The following is a 24786-nucleotide window of genomic DNA, read 5'->3' on the forward strand; positions in this document are numbered from 1 at the left end:
AATTTGAATTAAGAAATTTTTTGTATACCAAATTTATCGAAGACAGTAGTACATTAACGATGGAATAAATAAATTATGTGATTTTTTATGACAACTTACTTGCTGTTATTCTCAACAATTGTTCAAATGGTTTGGATAAATTTTGATCATCCTTTATAACAGATTGCCAAATTTGACCATGATGTGGTTCAGATTGTTTTGCATTATCTAAAACAGCTTGCGCATTTTCTTTTGTACCATCTTGTAATTCAAATTTATACCACCATGCCCAATGATCACCATTATCAGGATCAGCTTTACATGATTTACTTAACCATGATCTAGCTTTATCTTTTTTACCTTCCATCCAGAGAGTTCTTGCGACTGTAACGATTATAGTTGGATCATCTGTAACTTTACGTAAAGCATCAACAGATTTGGTTTTACGTGAAGGACGTGGTTCCATCCAAATTGCAATTGACCAGAGTATACCTGAGTTTGGACATTCTTGTAATGCCTTTGAAAGTAATGCCTTCGCTTGGTTTGCTGCATTAGCTCTTTCTTCAACTTTTATTGCTTCTGCCCAGAGTATATCAGAATTCTTTATCGTTAATCTAGCTTTTTCAAGTAATGCACGTGATCTAATAATTACACCCATCCTTTCTTCAAATTGTGATGCTAAAATCCATAATGGGACTGAATGAGGACATAATTTTAATCCAGTTGTGAATGTATCCCTTATTTCTTTATGTTGTGATTGATCAATTAAACCAACTTTTATCATATAGAGTTTATCAAATTTTGGATATTTTTCTATTGCTTGATTCACATATTCAAGTGCCTTCGCTTTATCACCATGTTGACGTTCAAATACCGCAGATTTCATCCATATCCTTTCAGTACCTGATTGTAGACGAGCTTTATTAAGCAACATTCTCGCATTCTTTATTTCTTTGTTCTCTGCTTCTAATTTCACGGCAGCTAACCAAACTGCTTCAGATGATGGGTTCGCGTTGAATGCATCACCCAGGACTTGTCTAGCGGCATTAACATCACCACCCAACCAGTGTTCTTTCGCCAACATGAGCCATAACACTTCAGCTTTTGGACAGTATTGTGTGGCTGTTTTGAGTATCTCAGTGAGACTCTTTCTAAAGTATTTTTGTTAAATTACTGTATCATTCAAAAAATCATTCTCACCTATCACCATGTTGTTTTTCTAATTCTGCAGCACGTCTCCAGAGTTTGCTACGTTCAGGGAAGACCTTCAGAGCGAACGCAATGACAGCTCTGGCCGTTTCGATAGATCCTCTATCTTCGAGGGCATCAGCGTCATCCATCCAGACAGCATACCTATCCTCTTCTTCAATTTCTTGATATACTGTTGCTTTGACGATAGCAGCGCATGTAAGTGGTGAACCTTCTTCTTCAACTTTTTCAGCTTCTTTAAGCCATTGTTCACGTGAGAGTAGTGCACCAGCAGATCTCAATGAACCAACACCATTGTTCATTAATTTGTCAATATCATTAGAGGATGCCCCAATTTGTTCTTGTAAACGTGAAGCAGCTATCCAAATTTCATGAGACGTTGGTATTGTCTTTCGAGCTTTATTTATAATCTTCTTCGCATTATCTGGTGTTTCTAATCTAGCTAATGCGAGCCATAATTCTACAGAAGATGGAATCAATTCAGTTGCACGAGCGAGTAATATTAAGGCATCCTGTGGATCATCCTCCATATTAACAGCTTCTTTCCAAAGTCTAACACTATTAGGTATATATTCTATTGCTTTCCTGAGTACTCTACGTTTTGACTTTGGGTCATTCTCCAAATCAACCGCTTTAAGCCAAATTTTTACAGATTGTGGTAGATGGCTGACGGCATTTGCGAGAATTACTCTAGCGTCTTGTGGTATATTCAAACGGGCAGCTTCAAGCCAAACGTCTTCAGATTTTGGACAATTGTCGCAACCTGCTGCTATCACCTTTCTGGCAACAGCCATTCTACCAGCTACTTCTTCGACTCTACCCGCTGCAATCCAACCAGGCGCGTGCTTTGGGTTGGTTTTAATGACACTCTCTAGCAAAGCCCGAGCCTTCTTGATATCACCAATTTCAGCGTCTGTTTTGAGTTGAACGGAATTCAAACCGGTGAGGTAGCCCTTTGGATCGACAGAGGTGGAGGTGCCAGAAGTGCCGGAGGTGCTTGCTGACGAACTAGCTGTATTAGTAGAGGAGGGTGAAGGAGTGGCATTACTAGTGCTACTGGCAGCACCACCGAGTTGATCAAGACGTAAAGAGAGTGATTTATCTCTCGCTTGACCAATTTCACGGAAGTCGGTAACTGTACCAGATGAGGCGGGTGTTGCAACACCCTTTTCATCATCAATCGATGTATTCACATCGTTTCTGTCCCTCGCACCTGCTAATACACTATCAGGTACAACGTAGGTTTTGCCATCATTACGAGTGTTATTCTTGCGTCGTTTACCCGTTATATTACCAGCCTCCGGGAGTGCACCCCATTCTTCCTCGCTGACTGTGGCTAAAGAACGCTTTAAATCTGAGAATTGAGTTTGTATTTTTGGATTAGCTGCTAGATAAGCTTCTTGTGCTTTCTTCTCTGATGCTTCCCTACGCGCTCTACCCTTCTCGTCCATCCGTTGATCAATCATGTCGTAAATCTTATCGGCTTCCTCATCATCCTTATCGTATACCGTACCCGCGAACAAACCAGTTTCATTCTCTGGATCTTGGAACTGATCAGGTTCAATTTCCTTAGACTGCAGATCAGATACGGCTTCCTCCATCGTACCAGCTTCTCTAGCAGGACCTATATCTGATCTAGTGGTGAAACCAGAGGCACTGAATGGCTTGTTAGTGGATGTGGTAGCAATTGATAGCGACGTACCCTCTACCCAAACCAGCGACGTATCCCGGAGGAGCTTGCATAGAAACTAAAGACGTGAGCAGTGAAGAGGTTGAGAATAGAATACCCACGGAATGCGAACTTGGACGCATTGTTCTTTAATGGATTTGTTCTACTCATGAGAGTGAGAGCGTGAGAGTGTGAGAGTGTGAGAGTGTAAGAGAAGACAATAGAACGGATAGAGAGTGTATAAATATATTTTAAATGTCTGATTAAATTATATAGCACCTTTATTAATAACAACGATGGGAAATCAAACAAGTGCGATAGACCAAACCTGGTTTCACGTCGTTAGAGTTAGAACAAATTCACCCGCCTATAAAGCGTCTATTGAGCCATTCTTCGATTTCATTACAAGCGCTAAACCATTAGGAATCAAAGGCGATTTCCCAGATAAACCACTTGAGGAAATCGTACAGGAGCACAAGAATACACCAATAAAACTAACGATCTGGTCGTCAAAGAGACAGTCTTACAGAGGTGAGTGCCTTAGTTCATCACATCATAGACCAACTTTAGCTTCCTAGACGTCGAAATTATACCCTCCATCGAATGGAACACAGATGGTAGCTTATTGGGACTCACTTTACGCGCTTGCGATGCTAATAAGGCGATTAATTCTGCTTTGGATAATGTCTGGCACATACTCGAAGTTATAGAAGGCAGCCCAGCAGAGTCTGCTGGATTGGTCCCGTACGGTGACTGGGTCATCGGTTGGCCAGGCGGCGTACTTAGACAGGAGAATGATTTCTATGATTTGGTCGAGATGGTGAGCCTCCCTCTCTTTCCCTTGAGATCGTCTACTAAAGCACAGACAGCACACAGATAAACCACTACGGTTGTATGTCTACTCTTTCGATTTCGATACCCTGAGAGAGGTTGTTTTGGTACCAAATAAGCAATGGGGTGGTGAAGGCTTGTTAGGATGTGAGTATTATGCCTTTCCAAAGAGACACTAATAACAACGCTCAGGTGGCGTTGGATTCGGGTTACTCCACCAAATACCAATCAGAGACGGTAATTGACTGGAAAGTGAAAACTGAAAAATTTCCAAAACACAAAAATCTTGTAAAAAAGCCATCGCCTTTAGACAATAACGTGCATGAATAAAAACAAAAGCCAGTGCTTGCCATTAAGCTTAGAGCAAACCAATACGGTTAGCGACGTCAAGAGCATCGTGATCTGGGGTCAATCTGATGAAAGCCTTCTTTGAAGCATCTGGACGGATGAGGGTGTTGACCTTAGCGGCGTCAACGTCGTATAACTTCTTAACAGCGTCCTTGATTTGACGCTTGTTAGCTCTTCTGTCAACCAAGAAGACCAAAGTGTTGTCATCTTCAACCTTCTTCATAGCAGCCTCAGTGTTAACTGGGAGTTGGATAACTTGATATTGATCAAGTTGGCCACGGGAAGGAATTGATTTGCGTGGGTACTTTGGATCTCTTGGGAGGCGAAGACTAGCGATTGTAAGTAAAGAAAGAGTATAGAGGGAATACCCACGTCTTTGGCTTGTAGAAGTGGACTTGAGTGCGGACCTTGCGGCTCTTGTTGGTTTGACCACCCTTGAGAGTTTGCTTACGAGCTGACAAAGCCTTGTTCGTAGTCTGGCTGGCGTTCTTAGCTGGCATTCTGTCCTATGGCTTATTTAGAATTTACTAGGCTTTTTTATTTTGATTTACCTCGTGAGCGTATCTGCACTAGCCTATGAGATTTTTTGAGAGACGCTTTTGAGAGACGATTTCAAGATAAAAAATTTATTTAAAGAGTAAACTGCTAATTAAATAATTCATTATTATTATCCATACAATACATTAAGTACATTATTTTATTCTCTCTTTCTGCTCCTCGAGAACGTCTTCTTCGGCCATCCCTCCCTCGTGTGTTTCGATAGTCTGTATTCTCTCTGTGCTGCTTTCTATGTATTACGGTCGCCCTTACTCAAGGATACACTACTTGAGGGTGAAATATCACGATTAGATGGACTGATGTCTCCAGTAGACATACTATCCTGCCGGGTAGAAGGGCTAACGTCACCTGTTCCTAGACTTATACCGTGGCTCTTTATACTAGCGTCTTGACTATTGGAGCTTATCCCCCGAGTACTTGAACTAGCCGGACGATCGTCATCACTTAGACCATCACTATCGCCGCCGAGACTTTCAAGTTCACTCGAATCGATATCACTCGTATGTACGCTTGAGACGCTCTCCATATCCTCTTCATCATCTTCCTCTTCTACGTCATCAAATACACCTTCCTTCTCGCAAAGCTCGTAAAGCATGTTAACCTCCTCCATTGTCCTGTCTGTCCCTCCATCCGTGTGCATAGGTTCGATAAGCCTCAAGGCTGACAATATACTCATGTAGTCATCGCCAAGTTTAGTCGGTATCCTATCAACACTGCCATCGTCTTCGCCTGATACTTCCATCTTGCTTTCTTCAAGATCATGCAACCATATGTTTAGATGCGCCATCTCACGTCTCGCTTTCTTGGTCGAATGCCATTCTTTTTCCTTTTGAGCCATGTTTTTCGCGATCTCACTCCTCGAAGTCTGTGTAGCTAGCAATTGCGCACGCAATTCCTTCTGTTGCGTTTTTGCTGCGCTTAGGCGAGCAAGTAATCCAATTACGTGGTAATAGCTTTGTACCTAACGAGCAAATCAGACGTGATTGGTTTTATGTAGACAATCGACTCACCTTTTTTACGAAACCGACCTCTAGGATACTCATCATATGCCTCAAATCGTGCATCATTGTTCTTGACTGTGCCCGAGCGATAGCTTCTTCAATTTCATCTGTGACTATTTCCCAAACGACGTCAAGTTCATTAACGATTGTAAGAGACCTATTGATAGCTCTACCAGCTACATGTTTATGTTTCGCGTCAATCTCATCGATAAGCTCATCGACACCATCATTGGGAGGTGCAATCAGTGCTTTATATTCAAATATCTCATCTGGCACCTTTTTTCTATCGGAAGGCTCTTTAGCTGTCTGTCCTAGCTGTTCACCTTGACGTTTTCTTGAAAGTGGTAATATTGGTCTCTTGAATATATCCCGTGGTTTTGGAGGTCTTGGTTCACTCGTCTTTATTCTCCTAACCTTTGGTACCTCTCTAGCTGGCTCCTTTGGGCGTAATGCCAGCTCATCGAGCTCCTCAGGTGGTGTTGGCGGAGGAGCAACCTTGGGTGCTGATACACGAGGCCTCTTGTGAGACCTATCGAGTGACTTTGTTGCCTTTTTCTTCAGCCTGTTCATTTTCTGGGCTGATTCTGGAATGGTATCAAAGTCATCTTCATGTGAAGGCAATGGTGGAAGTGGTTTCTCGAGACTGCTTCTTTGTGCCCTCTCAACGCTGCTACTATCGCGCGTTGATTTCTCAAGACTGACATTACGTCCGAACTGTATCTGATTCTGCAATGAAAGACGCGTTTGCTCATTGCTACTTTGACTTTGTGCACTACCCGCGCGTCCCTCAATACTACCACTGTCATCCCTTCGGCTGTGACTGCTATCTGGGTGCCTAATACTCTCGCTACGGCGACTGCTTGGAGTATTCTTTGCTGTTGATTTCCTCAGACTTTGAGAAGCTTCTGAGGGGAATAGATCATGCTCTAACTGTTCATCACGCCTACTCGGTTGACTATCAGGAGCTCTACTTGATAGGGACACTGAACTGTCTTTACGCGCACCTGATAGTCTACTAACTCTACCCAAAGATGGACTACCAGTAGCTGGTGATTCACTATCACGGAAAACTGGTGAACCTTTCGTTGCACTGAGTTGACTGAAGAGCGAATTGAAAGCAGGGTTGACATCTGGTGGGGCTGCAAATGGCGATACCGCTGGCTCTTGTATAGCTGGTTTAGGAATGTTCAGCTTGAGTGGTGCTGACTTGTGTATTTCGCCACTTTCACGCGACAGTTAGTGAAATAGGACTAAAATGAATATCTACCTACCCTCTTTGTCGAATACGCTGCTCCTGATGGGCTTCACGCGCCGCTTTACTCCCTGCCGGTGCGTTATCCATTTTTGAGTTTATCGTTTAAATCACAGAAGCGCGTATCTCAGATATCGACTATCAAGAAAGAAAATAAAGAATGAGTTTACAAAATAAAGCAACAAGAAGATTATCAACTGTCGTTAGTCATTTAAGGGGCTATTCCACATCTAGTCCAAACCCTAGAGTAACCATATTTGGAGCCGGTTTGATGGGTGCCGGTATAGCACAATCAAGCGCTATGTCTGGCCATAAGGTAGTATTAGCAGATGTTAGCGATAAAGCAGTACAAAATGGCAGGGGAATCATCACAAAGGGTCTCACCAGAGTGGCCAAGAAACAGCACCCAACTGATCAAGCAGAACAGGATAACTTCACTAAGAGGATATTAGAGAATGTTCAACTCACAACAAACCCTGAATTAGCAGTTCAGGATGCTGATATCGTAATTGAGGTGTGTATAGACATATTCAACATCTACGTCATTTATCAACATAACAGGCTATTATTGAGAATGTACGCATAAAACAAGACCTCTTCGTTGCTATAGACAGTGTCGCGAAACCCTCGGCTGTGTTCGCTACAAACACCTCCTCACTCTCCGTTACTGAAATTGCATCACTCGTGAGTGAATCGCGTAAGAAAAACTTTGCTGGTCTTCACTTTTTCAATCCTGTCCCTCAGATGGCGCTCGTCGAGTTGATCAGCACACCCCTGACGTCATCCTCGACGAAGGCCATCTTGGAGAGCTTCATTGAGCGTCTATCGAAGAAAGCAGTAAGCTGTCAGGACACACCGGGTTTCATCGTTAATCGTCTTCTCGTACCTTATCTCCTTGAGGCTATCCGACTTGTTGAGCGCGGGGACGCGAGTGTACAGGATGTCGATAGCGCTATGATGCTCGGAGCTGGACATCCTATGGGTCCATTCCAACTTTGCGATTTCATTGGATTGGACACCCTTAAGCATATAATGGACGGCTGGAAAGAGAAAGCTAATGGTAGCCAAGCTGATATCTCAGGAATTGAACCTGCCTTGGTACAAAACATTGCACTCCTTGATGAGCTCGTTGCTGCTGGAAAGTATGGACGCAAGTCAGGTAAAGGATTTTACGAGTATTAAGGAATGTCGTAAGATGCTGTACTAGCGTATACGACGAGCATAATGAGATTACCATTGTATTACTTTTTCAATTGACGAAGCATTCATTCTTCATTCTTATCGACGATCATGTCATCATCACGTTTGCCAGCAAAACCAGCTACTGATAAGCCAAATATTACTCAACAACACAAAAGGAAATCAGCAGAATCTGTGACTAACGCACCAAACGTGAAGCTTTTCATTGGAAATATACCCCCTTCAGTTAATGAGTACACTCTGATAAAACATTTCAAAACATTCGGGAAGATAAAGAAATTGGACTATTTATATCATACAAGTGGCCCTTATGAGGGACGCCCCAGGGGATATGCATTTATAGAGTACGAGAGCCTGCTAGACGCAACAACAGCGAAAGAACTATCCCATAAGCGCGCATTTGATGGTAAACTTATCGTAGAGTATACCAAAAACACTGACAACACACCCATCAAACGTCGCAAAATACCATCCCCAGAATACACCATCCTGTCACTACAAAAGTCCTCGACAGTGAAGAAATCAACAGATAGTCGTATACAACAAATACAAGACAAGCTTGCAGAAATGGACAAAAAGTAATACAAAGAAAAGGGATCTAAGGATGTAAAAAATTTGATATCCAAACAGTCAACTTTATTGACTAGCGTCGAAAAGCATCTGACCTTTCGATTTACCACCTGCAGCAGCCTCCGGTGGTGGTGGAACATAAGCTTCTGATGGCAAGCCACTTTCGTCAACTTGTTCAGCAGCTTCGATGGTTGTGTATAACTTTTCAGCGATTTGTGGTGGAGGAATCCTACCGAGGAGGATATCTTTTGCTGGAATTGATGTACCATAGAATTGACTATTTGTGTCCTTTCTCTCCATGATTGCTGTGCCTTCTAAACTGACGCCAGCGAAGAGACCCCTTGACATTGAGTAAGAGAATAATGGAGAAGGGTCACTCAGGGCGGCTTGTACACCACCGCCAGTACCTATTGGACCTGCGGACGCGGAGATGTTACCACCGATCGTGAGATTTCCAGCATATGCGAAAGATTCTACCGCTTCTTTGGAGTTGAGCACGACTACGAAATCGGTGATATCTGCTCCAACTGCCAATCCCCATCCTATACCACCTGTAGCGATACAAGAAGGTGCAGACCAGGTTCCGTCGTCAAGGCGTGCGATGACGACACCAGATCCCGCTCTACCTGTAACGATAAATCCCGCTTTGACTATCCTAAATACAGCCAAACCTTTGGCTCTTTGGAGTACTGCTTTTGGTATGCTATTCAGCGCAGACGACGGATCATCAGGGTTGGCCAAAAATGATTTTAAAATGTCCGCACTTTTATCACACTCGCGTGGTAAACTAAAGTCTAGCTCTGGACGCTTAGCAATATCTCCGGCGAATGTTGTGGCTGAGTTGGCGCCTGTCTTAGCGAGGTTTAGACCTTGATTTGAGAATTTCTTAGCATTGTCACCGAACTATAGACTCTGTTAGGTGTATATTGCTGTAGTATAATATCTAATTACGCTTTTCAAGAAAGACATGACAGTTACGTTTTAAGAAGGTATGGGGTATTAGTAAAAGTACAATATACTGCAATAAATAGCTAACTAAGAGATTTCAACCTCCCACCAGCAACTTTATCTGGCCCGCGTCTCCTGATGACGCTGTCATATACGCATTCGATGCCTACATTTTGTTAGGTAGATATTCAACAAGCTACGTGATGCTTACCCCTCTTATTACACCTTTGGCAGGGTTTGCCGCCGAGGCACTTCAACTTCTGCTTTCTACATCCGGTACAAGCAAGTGGCTGTCTATTTGTCATTTGCGATGGCGTAGACGAGTTTGTGATATATTTGCTAGCAACCAATTGAGATTTTGATGATCCATCGGATGCTTCTTCTTCGTAAATTTCTTTGGTTGGTTTATGACAGGCTATATTGTCGAGTTTGAATACAAATAAATCTTTCTCCCCGTTTAGTTCTAAAATGCTCTTCTGATTTATTGTGAGACTACTGAGCGCCCGGGGTTCCAGCGTCGGCAGAGGTCCTGTCATCGACGTATACTTGAGACACCAGGACATCTCCCGGTCTTCGGTTGCAATTCAATTCAAAATAAAAAAATCTACAATAATTTAATTTTAAACTGCTTGAACTTTGTCGTTAGAAGGTTATCTATGTTGTTTATTATGATCTCTTCCAATTTTGGTATGTCTTGCAGTTTAGCTTTGCTACCGAGCTGTGATTGGCATTTTAGTATGAGATTGTAGTTTGAATGTAGAGATACAACCATATATCCACCCTCTATAGACATAGACACACACCCATTGAAGCGTATTAGTTTAATCGATATGTCTATTGGTATAGATGCCAGTCTTTCTCTTGGATAGTTTATTATGAATTTACTAGACGTCTCCACTAATAATTGATCGTTATAATCGAAATCAATTAGACATTCGCCCTTCTCTGTTATCCTCGCATTCGACAGTTGCGGGTATTTGTAGCCAATTTCAAAGTTATTGACCTCTATTCTGTCTAGCAATGGTATTGATCTCCTATTGAGCAAGTTTTCTATTATCTCTACCCCGTTGCTATCGAGGTATTCCCTATAAACTCCATAATACCCGCTCAAGAGACTATTTATCCACTCTACACTCTCATACTTGGTCTTATACTTGTATACATTCTCATCCAACCCTTCTCCTCTCTTCAGCTTCTTCTTTCTCTTCTTCTCGATAGCGACATCGACATCACTAAATATAAAGTACTTTATTATTAATATCAACAACAATATAACACTCGATTGTCCTATTAGCAATCCAACCGTGAAGGACAAATTCATCGTGGTGGATATTTGATAAGAAGGTGTATATCTTAAATCTCATATTTACAATTGTATAGTAGAGAGTGACTTCCCATCCCAGGCTTTCCCGCGACCAGTGAGTTCACCAGTGCCAAACTTGTCCTTCCAGGCATTTATGCCCCCTTTGAGGAAATACACACGATCTTTAGTGTCATTGTGAGCTCCAATGTGGTCTAGATGTTTATTCAACGCATCAGCAAACCATCCTGCACTTCTAGGACCCCTCCCTTGGCAAGAGTTGCAGTGGAATATGAACTTCTTGACGTTGTTGAGGGAATGTAACAGAGACGGTAATGTCGCTGGAAGTGATTGTGATGGAAGGTTGATAGCCCCTGGTATGATTTCACTCAAATCTGCTCTTCGAACGTCAATAACTACGAAATCAACACCTGGTGTGCCGCTCGAGTAGAGCCCTGCGAGCTCATCCACTGACATTTCCTTTACTGCTGTATTTGGCTCTCCATACGCATGCCACCAGTTTTTCGAATTGATGGGGTGTTCGTCTGTCATCTCTTGAACGTTGTTGGTATCGTCATTATTGTTGATAATACATCATTTAAAGGGGTATATGTAGTTAAAATATAAAAAGACAATTTAAGAACAAAAAGAAGATCCTAAATTTGTTGTTATTAACTTTGAAAATGCTTATGCGATGTCAGTCGGATGGCTGATTAATGGTAGCTGCAGTATGGTCCTGAGAGTAGCGCTTTTACGCTCGATTGATCAATGTCTATGATGCGTGTTTTTTAGAATTCCTCGTTATCTATGACTTGTTGATCTTTCTTCTATCGATTGTTTCAAGGTCTTCATATTGTGTGGTGTTTTCTTTTGAGACAGTCTTTCATTCAATCTGTTTCTAAAAGCGTTTTGTCACTTGCATCATCCATTATTTAGTCACCTTGGCCTATTTCAACAATTTCATCAGACGCTTTTCTTTGCATGTTCTTTTGGGTCTTCCATTGAACGTTCTGAACATAGATCTTTATTTATAATTGTTATGATCATTACAAGGCCTTAAACATGGTCATACGTTCTAATAATTTTATAGCGCATATATTTTATAACCTTTAAACATATTAAAACATGTTGAAAGTTGCGTCACAATAGGTTGCGAGAATATTTGCAGTTGCAATATTAGCCTACCAGGATAAGCAAAGATCTGTTTCTATGTACTCAAGCGTATGATATAAACAAGTAATCGCACTCCTGAAGGCACCGTCGAGTGTTACTGAAGAGTACCATTAGCCTTGACATCAATTTGATTACGCTCGCTGCATGTATTTCTCATAATAAGAAACCATCTTCAACTCTTCGTTCAATAATTTAATAAACATGTTAGTCATCAAAGTTATACAATTTGAATCATTTAGAAATCGATTGTAAAACGTGACATTTCACATTTTATCATCTGTTTTCGAAAAAAAGATCCGATTTTTTATAGAAAGCTGTGTATATTGGAAAGTTCTCAACTTTCCAAAAAGAACAAAAAGATTGGTTGTAGATTACCACTACTTCAGACGGGGCTCGAACCCGCAACCTTTGGATGGCCAGCTAATCTCGAATCCGAAGATCCTTCAATCATGCTAGAAGTCCAATACTCTACCATTGAGCCACTGAAGCGCCCGTTGCGCCATGACGTCACATCCTGATCCGTATATTTAGACATACATTATCTCAAAAATAATAATTTTGCTAATCAGCCGAAATAGGTGCTTCGTAATTTGTTCGGACTGCAAATGTATCACTGTGCCTTTTTCATTGTTTAATGAGCTCTATATGATGATATTTCGTAGTAACGAAAAGTTATCTCTACATCTTGCGTAGACAGCGTCTAAACGTCCTTAAATAGCTTTACACGACATTGTAATTTTTAACAGTATCTGTCGAATGTTTGTGTGCACCTCTGACCTTTGACTTGCCTTTACCAGGAGTATAGGTAAGGATACAAACTTTTACAGTAAGCTTGCGATTGTCAATGAATAAACAATTTTGATTATTTCTGATATTCATTCTTATATAATTTATAGATTTATGTATATATTTTATGTGATTATATATTCCGAATTATACCAGACGCCATATATTTCTGTTCTTTAATTGGTATACAAGTGCACTCTAATTTATACATGTTTTCCTACACATATCCCTATAATATTCTTTATGTAAGTTTCAAAATACTTCAACAGAACAAATGGTGTCCATCCAGATTATTATTGTTCTACAACTGGATGTAAGAACCAGCACCATGTCCCCCGGTCATCTTCCTCCTCAACAGGATCTGGGATAGGCTGATTGGCTTTTGTGACTATATCTACCCAAGAAGACCAATCCTCACTATCGTGTTCAAATCTTACTGAACCAACTGCAAAGCCCATCTGATGCAACCGATCAAAGCTGCCTTCAATAGCCAGTTTAACTACATCTCCATTAGCGGTGACATGACATGGAATCCCGTTTTTGACTTCAAAGGAGATACTAATATTATATAACAGCCCTTGATTATCTGTATAGTCTAACTTTCCCGCTTGGCACATTTTTTTCTTAGGTAAGCGATCATTAGCTGGATACACTTTGCGGGGGACGAGCAACTTAGCTATTTTAGCAACTGATGATATTGCGACAATTCCCCAACCACCTAAAGCATATATATGTGTGGCCATACGGCTAGCTCCTGATGTTTGCTCGGCTTGGGTCAAAGAATCACCACTATCATTGACTTCCAGAGAGCAATCATCTGAACAATCGTTCCAATCTGTTGTATTCCCAAATTTAGTAACTTCTTCGGATGTGGCTAAACACAAAGAAAATATTGAAACATAAAGAGTTATGAGTAATAAGACAGTGTAACGCATAAGATGTTGGTGATACACAAATAAGCTTTCGAAATATCAGGTAAAATTGTAATGATTAAGTTGCTATTTTGAGCACTTCTTGAAATTGAAATGTCTTTTATAAAGAAAAATATTTATTCTTAATTAGAAGACTTGTCGATTTTATCTGTATCAATTTTGAAATCAATTTTCCATTTGTAAGCGAGACCTTGGGTTATACAATCTTGTTATCGATACCGTAGAATTTTCACTTGGATATGTTTTGTATTTGTGTCTTGAGTTGTATTTTATGAGTAATCTTGCCGAGACGCATATTGAAGAGAAACTTGAAGTATAAACCCTATCTGTATCAAATTAATTGATGTCACAATTCTGTATTACAAATTGAATTTCATTGTATCTACGAGTGTAGCTTTTACTCATCAACTGGGTGTTTCGAAGTATTCGGATTTAGTGAATATTCTCGTCTGACACTTGATCGAATAATGCAGCATAAAGTTGGGGCCTTATTTGAAGGACTTGTTATAGGCAACATGACGTAGTTTGATTTGTCTCGGATTTTGATCATTGAATTTGAGCTGCTTATCATATCTGTTGATAAAACTGCCCCTGTTTTCTGTCTTTCTCAGAGATCTGGATGCAAGTTCCACACTCGTAATGTGAGGTTGTACATGGTTATCTGTATCTATCTTTTTAACGGTATGAACAGAACTTGAAACCGATGCGATAAGAAAATATATTAACTGTATTGGCCTCTTTTTGGAGTAACATGTTTATAGTTAACTTGGTGATTTGTTTGCTGTAACCTGGTAGCATCATTGATGTAATTTAAACTCAGATCAAGTTTGATATGAGCAGTATGGTAGTAATGTTACTCTCCAAAGTAACTGAAATAAAATTCTGTGGATATTTTTTAAGGTCTTGTATTTTCACCCTTCTTAATTTTCCATCATGACTTGTATTGTTTTGTCTGAGATGGTTCCCCCATGATTGATAATAGTTTCGGTCATTTATGGAATAAGCTTTATTTTTTTTATCAAAAAGGTTTAACAATGTATTTGATTTCGTCATCTCTAGCTCCTGTTTTAATGTAATACATGGGATAAAGCCTCAAAATCTATCAGTGTATTAAACCTACCCAGTTATAAACAACGCATAAAGGTAAAGTTCAAAGATCTAGCTACGATACTCTTGTTTATGAGATCCAACGTTTCCAGAGGAATCTTGCCAGCAATTGCTCTCAATTCATCGTGTTTCACTATTGGCTACTTGAAGCCTTGCCCACAAATCATTATTGAGATACAAACACCCAAACCAGCAGCAATAATTATGTATTCGTCGCTTTTGAATTTCTTTCTAATATTCCTGTAAACGGCACAACAGATATTAAAGCGCCAAATGCAGTTTGTACATAACCAGTAAAGCAAAGTCGGAAATTATGAGCTGCCCAGCCACAAGTTTTTGCCATACTCGAAACTCCTGCCAAAAATATCCACCACCAAACAAGAAAAAAGTATCAGAGTCAGGCCTAATTATCGCTAGAGCAGTTCCTATTGAAACCACTGTTAGTAGGATTGAGAAAGCTCTAGTTTTGAAATCTTCAGCGCGTATAGCTTGCATGATTCCTCCATTCTTTGTGTTGGTTTGAGTTCTTGAAGAAATTGGTTATTGTTTAAGAGAAGTATTATCGGATCTTATCAGGGAATGATATAGCGGACGTACCTAATATAGGGCCCAATCGCTAAGAGATTCTGGTGATCAGAGAATTTCATAGCCTTATTAACTTCAAGATGTAAATTATATCGTCAATATATATGTTGGGAGACCTATGAAAGTCTAAACAATATACATCTAAGCTAGAGCGACAAAGTGTGTGTGACATAGCTAAACGTTGTGCTTGAATTTTCAAAAATAGTAATCACATTGTCTTCGTATTTACAACTAATTCGCTGACCGACAATCTCAAGGAACTATAACATCGTCGTGAACTATGCAGTTTTGAATATTACCTGCATTGCACCATGCATCATGTTGTTGGTATGGATACGATTATGTTCCATACTGATAATTGATTCGTTTCTTTTACAGTACTTTATCTCTGAGAAATTTTCATGTCTCAATAATCTTTTTCCTTGTTCAGTTTCACAAAAATTTGTAGTAAATGGGATACGTTCGTATCAGAGTAATAGCTGATTTTGTATGTACAGTGTCAGTATCTGTATATATTTCGATATATACTGTTTCTTCCTGAACAACACCTTGATCACTGCAAGCAGGAAGTTATTAAATCTTCCTCACCGCAGCTGAAATCATCATGAGTTCGCTCATTTAAGATAAATTATTCGATATTCTTAATTGAATCTTTTTCCTCGTCTTTAAATGCAAATGTCTCGTTTCATTCGTGTCTTTTCAAAGACGTGAGAACTGTGAGCATTCGATGAAATACTAGTACTAGATTTGATTATAAAAGTCGGAAATTAGCGCTTTTTGTTACGTTCAAGCAGGGATAAAGTTCACCTCATCCCTAGTGGATGAACGCATAGATCGTACAGCCCTAATTAGTCAACATGTACTATGACAAGCACCAGAGTTATTATTTATTGTAATGCCAATTTAAAGCCCAACATAAAGCGATGGTGATTATAAAAGTACATTTTTGTTTATAGCTTGTTCTATATAAGTTGCGATATATCAAAATTATTATAGTCGCTATATAGAGGAGATTCATGTAATGACTCATAATTTGGACTGTGAGCTTCTTCTGGCTGGTTTTTACAAGAGAAACGGTCCTTCAAATGTTATTTACAAGCGCTCTTTTTTTTTAAAAAAAATTCGTTGATTTATGATTTCATGATGGAATTGAGATAGAGTGTCTCAATCACATAGGAGCTTATCTACGTTTACTATGCGAGAGTCTTCCTTATAATATGAAGATTTGATGGGACTGTTGAATTAGCTGGAAGCGTTACTCCACAAGCGTCATAATATGGATAGAATTTCTGATAAAAATGTTAATGATCATTACATAACGTATTTATATTTCACAACCAAAATATGACATGCTTCAACTTTACAAACCAACAAATCAGCTTCAATTAGTGTGCTACCAAAAAGTACTACATTGTTAGAGTTCATCTCTCCAATTATCAAGGAATTCATGAACACTTCGTGGTCTCTATCTTCAGCCCACAACTGTATATAAGCTTGCCAATCCCCTCCATTATCCATACCTCCACAAAAGACACCTGTATCAGCGTACTTATCTAATTGCGACACATCAGCACATCCTAAGACATAGTTATATACCTCGTCATAAGATAGTTGGGTATCAGAATGTCCTGGGGCAGTTTCGTAACGGTAATTCAAATACATCATATCTCTTTTACCACTTGGATCGGGATAAGAAATCTTAACTTTCCTAGACTTTACATTGCCGGCTTCGTCAAATGATAGATAAGAAGAAGGTTGTGTTGATTCTGAATCTTCCAGTATTCCGAATGTAGCATCTCCAACGCTATCCGTCAATAGACAAGTTTGTGGCTGTGAACAATCGTAGCCCGACACCACCGTCCAATCAGGAGACCCATCTCTTTTAATCGGTTGTTGATCGCCAAGCCACCAATGGATCCATTTGTTTTTGGCGGCCGTTGCAAAATCTGTTGCCATAGTAGCCCATAGAGGAAACACTATAGCTGCCAGGGGCATCCCCACAAAAAGTATGAAAGTGTTGACACGGAATGGTTCTGGATCATCCGGTCTCTGATAAACTGGTGACATTGAGTTAAATCCCAAAAAGCTTGGTTCGGTGTTGGTGCGAAGTTGAGCGCCTGGATCACTCAATATAGCTTCTTTATTACTTCCCAAAACTCCATTATCGTTTGGGAGTGATGAGGTCATTGCACCAGAACAGAAGACTGATCCAAAAAACATAAAGATATAACGTGAAAAATTCATATGAAAGATATAATTGTTGTATCGGTCTCAGTTTGTCGTTGTAGATGGTATGGTTTAATATGAACCAGTTATAACCACAAAATACAGACTTAAAACTTCTTTTTTTTTAAAAAAAAAATCGTATAATAATCCATACCTGCGCAAAGTCATTTCCGCTGTTTAAATCAGTGATGCCAAGACCAACACATTTTAGAGAAAAGAAACACTGATATCATTGCCCCATATTTGCAGAGATCAGAGGAGGTAATGTCAATCTATACATCAAAGAAGAAAAAAAAGAAGGTGATTATTTATTTTTAATCTGGGGAGTATAAATGGACTCAAGTTTCTACCTTCTTTGCTACTATGCCCATATTATGTTATAAGGTACTGTGGTGTGCTAAGCATACCAGGCCAAGTGATGTGTTTGCCGACACAACTGTTGTCTGGCCCAAAGGAAACTGCTGTTGGTGTGGTAGGAAGTATGAAGTATACAAGTAATCATAAAATTTACAAGTGCGGCCTAGAGAAGAGATGATATGACGATGGTACATTCAACCGTTTGTGGGATTGCTTTATTGCAACTGGAAACACTAGAAATCCCGATTATTACAAAGGATTCCATGGTCATAAAAGAATAATTAATAGCTAATTTAGTCGTCATTAAAATATTACCAAAAAGATTTAATTGGGCCGTATAAACGGCCAAAAAGCTGGTGAAACTGGGATTCGAACCCAGGACGGCTAAGCCATGTGAACTCAACACACAGCCGGGGTGGCTGAAATCACTTCTGATTGAAGCTATTTCTTAAGTCACACCGTATGGACCAGACTAACGCATTTCACCGCTGCGCCATCGAGGCATCTGACAGATGTCACCCCAATGATGGTGCAATTAAAGTAGCGTCAAATTCTCGTATAAAAATTGCCATCACGGAATGTCAGAATCTCGCACAGAGTATTTATATGTAGAAGACACATAATGGCAAGAATCACCTTGCGAAGAAAGATAACCAAGATCAACGTTCGGTTCGAATTAGGTCCAATGCTCAGGAACGCACAAGCTCTTCAAGCCCTTTACGAGTTTTTCAAACCACAATTGACTACGTACCCAAGATACTCCGGTGGTTCGGCGTAACCGAGAAAATTCCCGGACACGCAAATCATCAAGACATTTTACGACACTAGTCAAGAAACGCTTCCTACCAATTCAACATGCCATTCAAATCCTCATGCTTTAAGAAGTATTGATGGACGCAGTTTAACTTTGTATCGTCTTAACAATATATTTAGATTTCATCATCATCATCATTTTATGATGGACGATCATCATCGAAAATCGGACGATTTTGCCGGAGGGCATAAAAACCTGTCAGAATAACGATACAGGGCTGAACATACAGCATCATTTAACAACTAGGGACAGAAGGAATAAGAAGTTACATCAAGCACAAGAGGAACACTGCGACGCAGTACGATCAAGAGGACCATAGGCCCTAACCTATTCTAATCCAACTTGCAGAGCCCCTGTACATGCATCAATAAAAGCAGTAGCTGGTATCCTCTCAAATTCACAAGCACTCTTCGGATGGTTTTTTTTTTATATGTGTGATGAAAGTTGTTTAAAGTAATGGGAGTGTATCATCGTATTATTATTTGAGCTGGATCGAATATCAAGCTCATTGATAATACATCATTTACCCGCTTCACTTTTGAATGTAATCTATAGATTTCTGCAACATGTTGAGGGATTTTGTACATTTTCTGATGACGCGACCCTGAAACACATTATTTCATCTTCCATCTCTTGTTATTAGTGTAGATTGAGACTATTGTAAGACTGTAAATGTCAACCAGGCAAATTTAATTAATTCGTTACTTTTGCTTGCAAGTGGATGTTATTACGCGGGAGTATCTTATAAGACATTAACTGATGAACGGACAACGCGTAACACTATCGCAGAATTCACTGATACATCAAGTAACTATTAGCATTACTAATTAAGTTGTATTCATTTGATTAGTGTAAAAGCCACTTCAATGTCCAGTTTGAGGGTGTCTTTCAGTTACTAGCGAAGGACTTAAATGCACTCAATCATAGAGTGAACTATATTTTCAATCACAATGAGTATATTATGAAATAAAGCAAGTCATTAACACTGTCCATCAGAGTGCATTATCAAAATATTAATATTGCTGTATGTGTGACATCTATGACGTTTCGATAGCGAGAATGAGAGAAAAAATAGGATATGAAACAGATAAAACCATCAATTAATCATCACCAAATGCAGTAATTTCAGGGCTAAAAAAATTTGCTAACTGCGTATCTCTGATGATTTCGTCAGAGGGAGACGCTCTTCTGAGATATCATGTTATGAAGAGAAATAACGAGGAGGAGTATTTAGCGAAACTTCCAGAAGATAAGAAGCAAAAGAGAAAGGTTTACGGCCAACGCTATAGCTTGACGGATGAGGAATCCATCCGGAATGATTACAGTATGGCATACGTAAACCAACTAGTGAGACCACAAGATCAGATTATAAATCCACATAGAGAAGGTAGATTCGCTGAGTATCCACGGCAGAAGCAGCTACTCAAGCTGAAGGATAGTTTAGTAGAGGAGTACGCTTACCCACCGGTATACCTACCATTTGATTTGGTGGATGCTATACCGAAATCTCCAACAACACCCTCATCTTTATTTGACGCTATCGACATTGGTACCAAGTTTGACGTTATCATGATTGATCCACCGTTACCAAATTCACGATCATCGAAATTGGAAGGCAGACAGTGGACCTGGGATGCCTTGGCTACTCTTCCAATCAGGAACCTCTCCGCTGACCCTAGTTTCGTCTTTGTCTGGGTTGGTAGTGGAGGCGAAGACGGTCTCGAAAAGGGAAGAGAATTGCTTGCTAAGTGGGGCTTCCGGAGGGCCGAGGATATTATCTGGGTTGAAACTACTCCAGAGGGTCACAAGGAGGAGGACACAAGTGATGTCCCTGATAACCTCTTCAAACGCACAAAACAACACTGTTTGATGGGTATTAGAGGCACAGTGCGGCGTGCATTAGATTCACACTTTGTGAACTGCAATATAGATGTCGATACAATCATCGCAGAGTCAGCAAGTCGTAAGTAAGAGTAAAAAATCTGGTACTGTCTAACCCAGATATAGGTAAACCATCCGAGCTGATGGCACTTATAGAAACATTTTGTTTGGGTACCAGAAGATTATGCCTCTTCGGCGAACCAGAGAATGCTCGCAGAGGATGGCTTACCGTCGGCATGAAAGGATCTAATAATGAGACATATAGTCCACCAGAGGGTGTTGATATGTTTGACAGTAAGCAATGGTCAGAGCGTTTTCCAAATAACAAAGCAAATTTGGTTCCACTGACGCCTGAAATCGACAGCTTACGACCAAAATCACCGAATCGTTCAAACAACAATAGTAGGAATGGAACTCCGAAATCTGATCCCCGCACGCCCCCATTTGCGACACGTCCTGTGGGTTCTCCATATGGTACACCACCGAACATGCCATACAATCCACAATTTAACGCTCAAATGCGTTATCATATGCAACAGCAGATGCAGCAACAAATGCAACAACAAGTGCAGCTTCAAATACAAATGCAGTTGCAAATGCAGGCACAACAAGCTCACATGCAGATGTTTGGAGGCGGTAATCTTTACCAAGGTGTGCAAGCAGTACCACAAATGTATTATCCGCCAGTTAATACGACGGGAACGATCTATCCATTGTCACCGCAAATGCCGATAAGTTTAGGATTTGACGGGAACACGAACAATAGAAGACACGCAAAGACGCCATCAAACAGCAATCAGAACAATATAAATCGCAACAGGAACTAAATAGTTTTTTCTCTTATTTGTATTAACGTGTATTTGTATTACTATCCTCTTTACGGTGTTCATCGATGGCATCCCCAGTACAAGAAGATAAGCCGTGAGTTGAGAGTCTAGGGGAAAAGAAATATAAGTTTAAATGCGTCTTATAGTAAACCAAGAGCAGCTGTTACTGCTGCTGCGCGAAGAGTGCCTCCGTCTGGGGCTTCTACACCATCAACAGTCAGGAAAGTTGCCCCATCGAGTACTACAGTAAAGCGACCAGTTCCTACAACTCGCTCATCCACAGGGACAGCACCAGGAACGACACCAATCAATAGAACAACAGTTAGCGGGCGTGCGTCAGTCTCAGCAGCAGGAAGACCATCTCCAACAGCCACGAGAACAACGGGTGTGGGTGGAGCACCAGCTAATAGACCATCATCGCGTCTTTCTACTGCTGGTGCACCTTCACCTACGACCAGACCACCTGCACGTAGACCGTCAGTTTCACAAGATATACCATCACGTCCGGGATCATCCATAGGTGGGCGTCCTAGTACTGCGCGTGCTATACCTGCATCTGAGAAGATCGCACAACTCAACGCACAAATTGAGTCCCTAAATAACCAAATTGAAGAACTCCAGAATGCTAATGGGGGTGACAAAGATGCCCGTATTGCAGAACTTGAGAAACTCTTAGAAGAAAACAATAATGGCGATATTGAAACTCTTAGGAGTGAGAAATTGGCAGCTGAAGAGCGCATAGCTGAGCTTGAGAAGGTTACCAACGAGAATGCGGAGGTTGTTTCACTCAAGGAACAACTCGAAGCTGCTGAAGCACATAATAACGACATACAAGCCAAATTGGACCACGAATATCAATTGGCGGAAGAACGCAGCAAGTCGATCGAAGAATTGAATGAAAAAGCAGAAAATGGTGACTCAGATGAGCGCATAAGAGAACTTGAAGCCAATGTTACGGCCCTTCAAGAGCAGCTCCAGCAGCAAGAAGAATCGTCTGGCGACAATGATGCAGCGCAGTTGCGCATCAAAGAGTTGGAAGATCGTGTAGCTTCATTTGAAGAACAATCTAAGCAACTTGAGCTTCATTCTGCTGAATACGACACTAGTCAGTTGCAAATCAAGGAGTTGCAAGAAAGTTTAGCTGCAACTAACGAACAACTGGAGCAACAGACAGCAATTTCCGGAGATCAGGATGCAGCACAGTCGCGTATTAAAGAATTAGAAGGAAGTATTGCTGGGTTAGAAACTGAACGTCAGACTCATCAATCACTTGCTGGTGACCACGACACTGCCCAATTACGTATTAAGGAATTGGAGGAGAGGATCTCTGGATTTGATACTGAGCGTCAAGCTCATCAGTCACTCGCGGGTGACCATGAAGCTGCCAAATTACGACTCAAGGAGTTAGAAGAAAGTCTTCAACAACACCAATCACTCTCTGGTGATCACGACGCTGCTCAGTTGCGTATCAAGGAGTTAGAGGAAAGTGTAGCATCTGCCAACCAACAATACGAACAGCAGAAAGCACTTTCTAGTGATCATGATGTCGCTCAATCGCGTATCAAAGAGTTAGAAGAAAGTATGACTGGATTTGAGACCGATCGTCAAGCTCACCAATCACTCGCTGGTGAGCATGAAGCTGCCCAATTACGACTCAAGGAGTTAGAAGAAAGTCTCCAACAACATCAATCACGTTCTGGTGATCATGACGCTGCCCAATTACGCATTAAGGAATTGGAAGATAAAATGTCTAACCTCGAAGAGCAAGCCAAGATACATGAAACTCGCTCAGCTGAACATGATGCCGCTCAATTACAGATCAAAGGATTACAAGATAGCGTAATTGCATTTGAAGAGCAAATGAAACAACATGAGGCACTTACTGGTGATTATGAAGCAGCTCAATCGCAACTTAAAGAATTGCAAAGCAATGCAGCTAGCCTTGAAGAACAACTTAAACAAAATGAAGCCCTTTTAGGGGAGCATGACGCTGCTCAATCGCGTATCAAAGAGTTGGAAGAAAGTATCACTGGATTCGAGACTGATCGTCAAGCTCATCAGTCACTCGCGGGTGACCATGAAGCTGCCAAATTACGACTCAAGGAGTTAGAAGAAAGTCTTCAACAACACCAATCACTCTCTGGTGATCACGACGCTGCTCAATTACGTATTAAGGAGTTAGAGGCAAAGTCAGCTGCCTTTGAGGAGCAAATCCAGCAACACGAAGTACTTTCAGGGGAGCATGATATTGCTCAATCGCGCATCAAAGAATTGGAAGCACATGTAGCTAATTTCGGAGAGCAAATCAGTCATCACGAGTCACGTTCTGCTGAGCATGACGCGGCACAGGCAGAAGTTAAGGAATTACAGGACAAGTTGACTGCCCTCGAAGAGCAAATCAAGCACCATGAATCACTTTCAGGGGAGCATGACGATGCTCAATTGCAAATCAAAGAGTTACAAGCTAGCATAGCTGCATTTGAAATTGAGCGCCAAACCCATCAATCACTTTCCAATGATCACGATGCTGCACAGTTACGTGTTAAGGAATTAGAGGATAATATCGCTGGATTTGAGACTGAACGTCAAACACATCAAACGCTTTCTGGCGATCACGACGCTGCTCAGTTGCGTATTAAGGAGTTAGAGGATAGCATTGCTGGATTTGAGACTGAGCGTCAAACATATCAGTCGCTCTCCGGCGATCACGATGCTTCTCAATCATACATCAAGGAGTTGCAGGAAAAAATAGCATCCTTTGAAGAACAAATAAGTAAACAAGATAGCTATACAACCACCCTTAAGAGTCAGCATGAGGAGCAACTTCGTGAAATGGAGAAAGGCACCACGTCTGTAACCGAATTAGAGAAGAAGCTCGAAGACGCGCAATCTGAATCCCAAGAGTATCAACAAAAGTTACAAGGATACGCTGACAACGTTACCCAATTAGACGCACAATTGAAAGCGATCACACTTGAGAAAGACACCCTTACGGAACAAGTACATACCCTTAACGAGACAATATCAACGAATTCAACATCAGCAGAGCTCATACAGTCACTTGAAACGCAATTATCCGAGAAGAATGCCCAAGTAGAGGCAAATGCCAGTGAAGTAGCCAGTTTGCAACTACAATTAGAGGAGTTGCCATCATTTGTGCAACGTATTAGCCAACTCGAGAAGCAAATTGAGGAGGCAAACAAAGGTAGTGCCGAACACCTTCGTGAATATGA

The 24786-nt window shown here is 40.8% G+C and overlaps 13 protein-coding genes and 2 non-coding genes across 15 annotated transcripts; 4 read left to right on the plus strand and 11 right to left on the minus strand.

Moving 5' to 3' along the window:
* Positions 1–23: 23 nt before the first annotated feature.
* Positions 24–3037, minus strand: WALSEDRAFT_61185 (pre-mRNA-splicing factor prp1). The gene is made up of 4 exons (XM_006959885.1): positions 2980–3037; positions 2891–2936; positions 1180–2844; positions 24–1130 (listed from the first exon to the last, which is right to left on the minus strand). Exons 1-4 carry the CDS (start codon positions 3026–3028, stop codon positions 86–88), a joined length of 2805 nt encoding a protein of 934 aa, XP_006959947.1. The 5' UTR covers positions 3029–3037; the 3' UTR covers positions 24–85.
* A 103-nt stretch (positions 3038–3140) lies between these two features.
* WALSEDRAFT_61187 (hypothetical protein) lies at positions 3141–4019 on the plus strand. Its single transcript, XM_006959886.1, has 4 exons — positions 3141–3388; positions 3436–3677; positions 3727–3835; positions 3881–4019. The coding sequence occupies exons 1-4, from the start codon at positions 3154–3156 to the stop codon at positions 3931–3933; spliced, it is 639 nt and encodes a 212-aa protein (XP_006959948.1). The 5' UTR covers positions 3141–3153; the 3' UTR covers positions 3934–4019.
* Positions 3979–8121, plus strand: WALSEDRAFT_61189 (hypothetical protein). The gene is made up of 3 exons (XM_006959887.1): positions 3979–4301; positions 6985–7361; positions 7409–8121. Exons 2-3 carry the CDS (start codon positions 7008–7010, stop codon positions 8027–8029), a joined length of 975 nt encoding a protein of 324 aa, XP_006959949.1. The 5' UTR covers positions 3979–4301; positions 6985–7007; the 3' UTR covers positions 8030–8121.
* WALSEDRAFT_21308 (hypothetical protein) lies at positions 4047–4536 on the minus strand (the record flags this gene model as incomplete). Its single annotated transcript, XM_006959888.1, has 2 exons — positions 4047–4365; positions 4409–4536. 2 exons carry the CDS (start codon positions 4534–4536, stop codon positions 4047–4049), a joined length of 447 nt encoding a protein of 148 aa, XP_006959950.1.
* Positions 4723–6948, minus strand: WALSEDRAFT_61188 (hypothetical protein). Its single transcript, XM_006959889.1, has 3 exons — positions 6867–6948; positions 5605–6817; positions 4723–5555 (listed from the first exon to the last, which is right to left on the minus strand). The coding sequence occupies exons 1-3, from the start codon at positions 6935–6937 to the stop codon at positions 4824–4826; spliced, it is 2016 nt and encodes a 671-aa protein (XP_006959951.1). The 5' UTR covers positions 6938–6948; the 3' UTR covers positions 4723–4823.
* Positions 8122–8281: 160 nt separating the features above from the next.
* WALSEDRAFT_10945 (hypothetical protein) lies at positions 8282–8467 on the plus strand (the record flags this gene model as incomplete). The annotated part of the gene is made up of 1 exon (XM_006959831.1): positions 8282–8467. A coding segment is annotated over one exon (186 nt), but the record flags the coding sequence as incomplete, so codon positions are not given.
* On the minus strand, positions 8381–9596 carry WALSEDRAFT_58417 (DUF500-domain-containing protein). Its single transcript, XM_006959890.1, has 2 exons — positions 9569–9596; positions 8381–9520 (listed from the first exon to the last, which is right to left on the minus strand). Exons 1-2 carry the CDS (start codon positions 9584–9586, stop codon positions 8684–8686), a joined length of 855 nt encoding a protein of 284 aa, XP_006959952.1. The 5' UTR covers positions 9587–9596; the 3' UTR covers positions 8381–8683.
* A 14-nt stretch (positions 9597–9610) lies between these two features.
* Positions 9611–10101, minus strand: WALSEDRAFT_70184 (hypothetical protein; the record flags this gene model as incomplete). Its single annotated transcript, XM_006959891.1, has 2 exons — positions 9611–9731; positions 9777–10101. 2 exons carry the CDS (start codon positions 10099–10101, stop codon positions 9649–9651), a joined length of 408 nt encoding a protein of 135 aa, XP_006959953.1. The 3' UTR covers positions 9611–9648.
* A 47-nt stretch (positions 10102–10148) lies between these two features.
* Positions 10149–11865, minus strand: WALSEDRAFT_61191 (hypothetical protein). Its single transcript, XM_006959892.1, has one exon. It carries the CDS (start codon positions 10884–10886, stop codon positions 10170–10172), a length of 717 nt encoding a protein of 238 aa, XP_006959954.1. The 5' UTR covers positions 10887–11865; the 3' UTR covers positions 10149–10169.
* On the minus strand, positions 10898–11469 carry WALSEDRAFT_33649 (Rhodanese-like protein). The gene has a single exon (XM_006959893.1). It carries the CDS (start codon positions 11415–11417, stop codon positions 10932–10934), a length of 486 nt encoding a protein of 161 aa, XP_006959955.1. The 5' UTR covers positions 11418–11469; the 3' UTR covers positions 10898–10931.
* A 551-nt stretch (positions 11866–12416) lies between the features above and the next one.
* WALSEDRAFT_t78 lies at positions 12417–12527 on the minus strand. The gene has a single exon. It is a non-coding gene; the product is annotated as a tRNA-Arg (tRNA).
* Positions 12528–13026: 499 nt separating this feature from the next.
* Positions 13027–13698, minus strand: WALSEDRAFT_61192 (hypothetical protein). The gene has a single exon (XM_006959894.1). The coding sequence runs from the start codon at positions 13565–13567 to the stop codon at positions 13118–13120; it is 450 nt and encodes a 149-aa protein (XP_006959956.1). The 5' UTR covers positions 13568–13698; the 3' UTR covers positions 13027–13117.
* Positions 13699–16605: 2907 nt separating this feature from the next.
* WALSEDRAFT_61193 (hypothetical protein) lies at positions 16606–17818 on the minus strand. Its single transcript, XM_006959895.1, has one exon. The coding sequence runs from the start codon at positions 17690–17692 to the stop codon at positions 16760–16762; it is 933 nt and encodes a 310-aa protein (XP_006959957.1). The 5' UTR covers positions 17693–17818; the 3' UTR covers positions 16606–16759.
* A 567-nt stretch (positions 17819–18385) lies between these two features.
* WALSEDRAFT_t77 lies at positions 18386–18518 on the minus strand. The gene has a single exon. It is a non-coding gene; the product is annotated as a tRNA-Leu (tRNA).
* Positions 18519–19999: 1481 nt separating this feature from the next.
* On the plus strand, positions 20000–21598 carry WALSEDRAFT_61194 (MT-A70-domain-containing protein). The gene is made up of 2 exons (XM_006959896.1): positions 20000–20808; positions 20853–21598. The coding sequence occupies exons 1-2, from the start codon at positions 20007–20009 to the stop codon at positions 21551–21553; spliced, it is 1503 nt and encodes a 500-aa protein (XP_006959958.1). The 5' UTR covers positions 20000–20006; the 3' UTR covers positions 21554–21598.
* The last annotated feature ends 3188 nt before the right edge of the window (positions 21599–24786 follow it).

Source organism: Wallemia mellicola, assembly GCF_000263375.1.
Source record: "Wallemia mellicola CBS 633.66 unplaced genomic scaffold WALSEscaffold_21, whole genome shotgun sequence".
Classification (NCBI taxonomy): Eukaryota; Fungi; Basidiomycota; class Wallemiomycetes; order Wallemiales; family Wallemiaceae; genus Wallemia; species Wallemia mellicola.

Coding starts and splice junctions, on each gene's coding strand:
- WALSEDRAFT_61193 (XM_006959895.1), bottom strand. CDS start 17,692: ATGAATTTTTCACGTTATATCTTTATGTTTTTTGGATCAGTCTTCTGT.
- WALSEDRAFT_33649 (XM_006959893.1), bottom strand. CDS start 11,417: ATGACAGACGAACACCCCATCAATTCGAAAAACTGGTGGCATGCGTAT.
- WALSEDRAFT_61192 (XM_006959894.1), bottom strand. CDS start 13,567: ATGGCCACACATATATATGCTTTAGGTGGTTGGGGAATTGTCGCAATA.
- WALSEDRAFT_61187 (XM_006959886.1), top strand. CDS start 3,154: ATGGGAAATCAAACAAGTGCGATAGACCAAACCTGGTTTCACGTCGTT. Junction 3,389..3,435: donor AAAGAGACAGTCTTACAGAG/GTGAGTGCCTTA, acceptor TTAGCTTCCTAG/ACGTCGAAATTATACCCTCC. Junction 3,836..3,880: donor TGGTGAAGGCTTGTTAGGAT/GTGAGTATTATG, acceptor AACAACGCTCAG/GTGGCGTTGGATTCGGGTTA.
- WALSEDRAFT_61194 (XM_006959896.1), top strand. CDS start 20,007: ATGATTTCGTCAGAGGGAGACGCTCTTCTGAGATATCATGTTATGAAG. Junction 20,809..20,852: donor CATCGCAGAGTCAGCAAGTC/GTAAGTAAGAGT, acceptor ACCCAGATATAG/GTAAACCATCCGAGCTGATG.
- WALSEDRAFT_61189 (XM_006959887.1), top strand. CDS start 7,008: ATGAGTTTACAAAATAAAGCAACAAGAAGATTATCAACTGTCGTTAGT. Junction 7,362..7,408: donor ATGCTGATATCGTAATTGAG/GTGTGTATAGAC, acceptor TCAACATAACAG/GCTATTATTGAGAATGTACG.
- WALSEDRAFT_61191 (XM_006959892.1), bottom strand. CDS start 10,886: ATGAATTTGTCCTTCACGGTTGGATTGCTAATAGGACAATCGAGTGTT.
- WALSEDRAFT_61188 (XM_006959889.1), bottom strand. CDS start 6,937: ATGGATAACGCACCGGCAGGGAGTAAAGCGGCGCGTGAAGCCCATCAG. Junction 6,818..6,866: donor CAGCGTATTCGACAAAGAGG/GTAGGTAGATAT, acceptor GTCGCGTGAAAG/TGGCGAAATACACAAGTCAG. Junction 5,556..5,604: donor AGGTCGGTTTCGTAAAAAAG/GTGAGTCGATTG, acceptor TTTGCTCGTTAG/GTACAAAGCTATTACCACGT.
- WALSEDRAFT_61185 (XM_006959885.1), bottom strand. CDS start 3,028: ATGAGTAGAACAAATCCATTAAAGAACAATGCGTCCAAGTTCGCATTC. Junction 2,937..2,979: donor TGCGTCCAAGTTCGCATTCC/GTGGGTATTCTA, acceptor TCACGTCTTTAG/TTTCTATGCAAGCTCCTCCG. Junction 1,131..1,179: donor GAAAAACAACATGGTGATAG/GTGAGAATGATT, acceptor AAAATACTTTAG/AAAGAGTCTCACTGAGATAC.